The following is a 471-nucleotide window of genomic DNA, read 5'->3' on the forward strand; positions in this document are numbered from 1 at the left end:
GAGATCGCACAAGCTGCGCTAGACCAAGCAGCGTCAAGATTCCGCATCGAGCGAGACACAATATCCAAAGATGCGTTTCATGCCGCTCTGAATACGTACCGCTGCTGCGTGTCCCAGACTCGTTGCTATAACCAAGACTCGGCTTTTGACTTCCAAATCCAAAATGCTAAGACGTCTTCCAGATACTTCTTCCGTCCACTTGACCCATCACTCCGGCGGGTGAGTATTGAAGAGGTTCGAACCCCAGAAGGCAATATCTCGCGAAACCCAGCTGATATTTCAGCAAGTTTTCAAGCCCATTAGGGAGCTATCATGGGTGATACTGACAGCTCTACAGGACCACCTCCAAGTGCAAATCCTGACAGTCAACGAAAGCTGCTGGACACGATTGAGAAGCGTCTAACACCAGACGATCAAGCTTTCTTAAATGCCACAATTTCTGGAGCTGAACTCACTGACGCGCTCAAGCAC

The 471-nt window shown here is 49.7% G+C and overlaps 1 protein-coding gene across 1 annotated transcript in view; it reads right to left on the bottom strand.

Moving 5' to 3' along the window:
- Nucleotides 1-331: 331 nt before the first annotated feature.
- Nucleotides 332-471, bottom strand: part of PHALS_01393 (uncharacterized protein) — a gene marked incomplete at both ends in the record, with an annotated part of 293 nt that continues 153 nt past the window's right edge. Inside the window, one exon of the mRNA XM_024715770.1 lies at nt 332-418. Coding sequence (XP_024581435.1) covers nt 332-418 — 87 coding nt within the window. The remainder of the gene's footprint in view (nt 419-471) is intronic.

The sequence above is a fragment of the Plasmopara halstedii genome (genome assembly GCF_900000015.1).
Source record: "Plasmopara halstedii genome assembly, contig: Scaffold_1548, whole genome shotgun sequence".
Lineage (NCBI taxonomy): Eukaryota > Oomycota > Peronosporomycetes > Peronosporales > Peronosporaceae > Plasmopara > Plasmopara halstedii.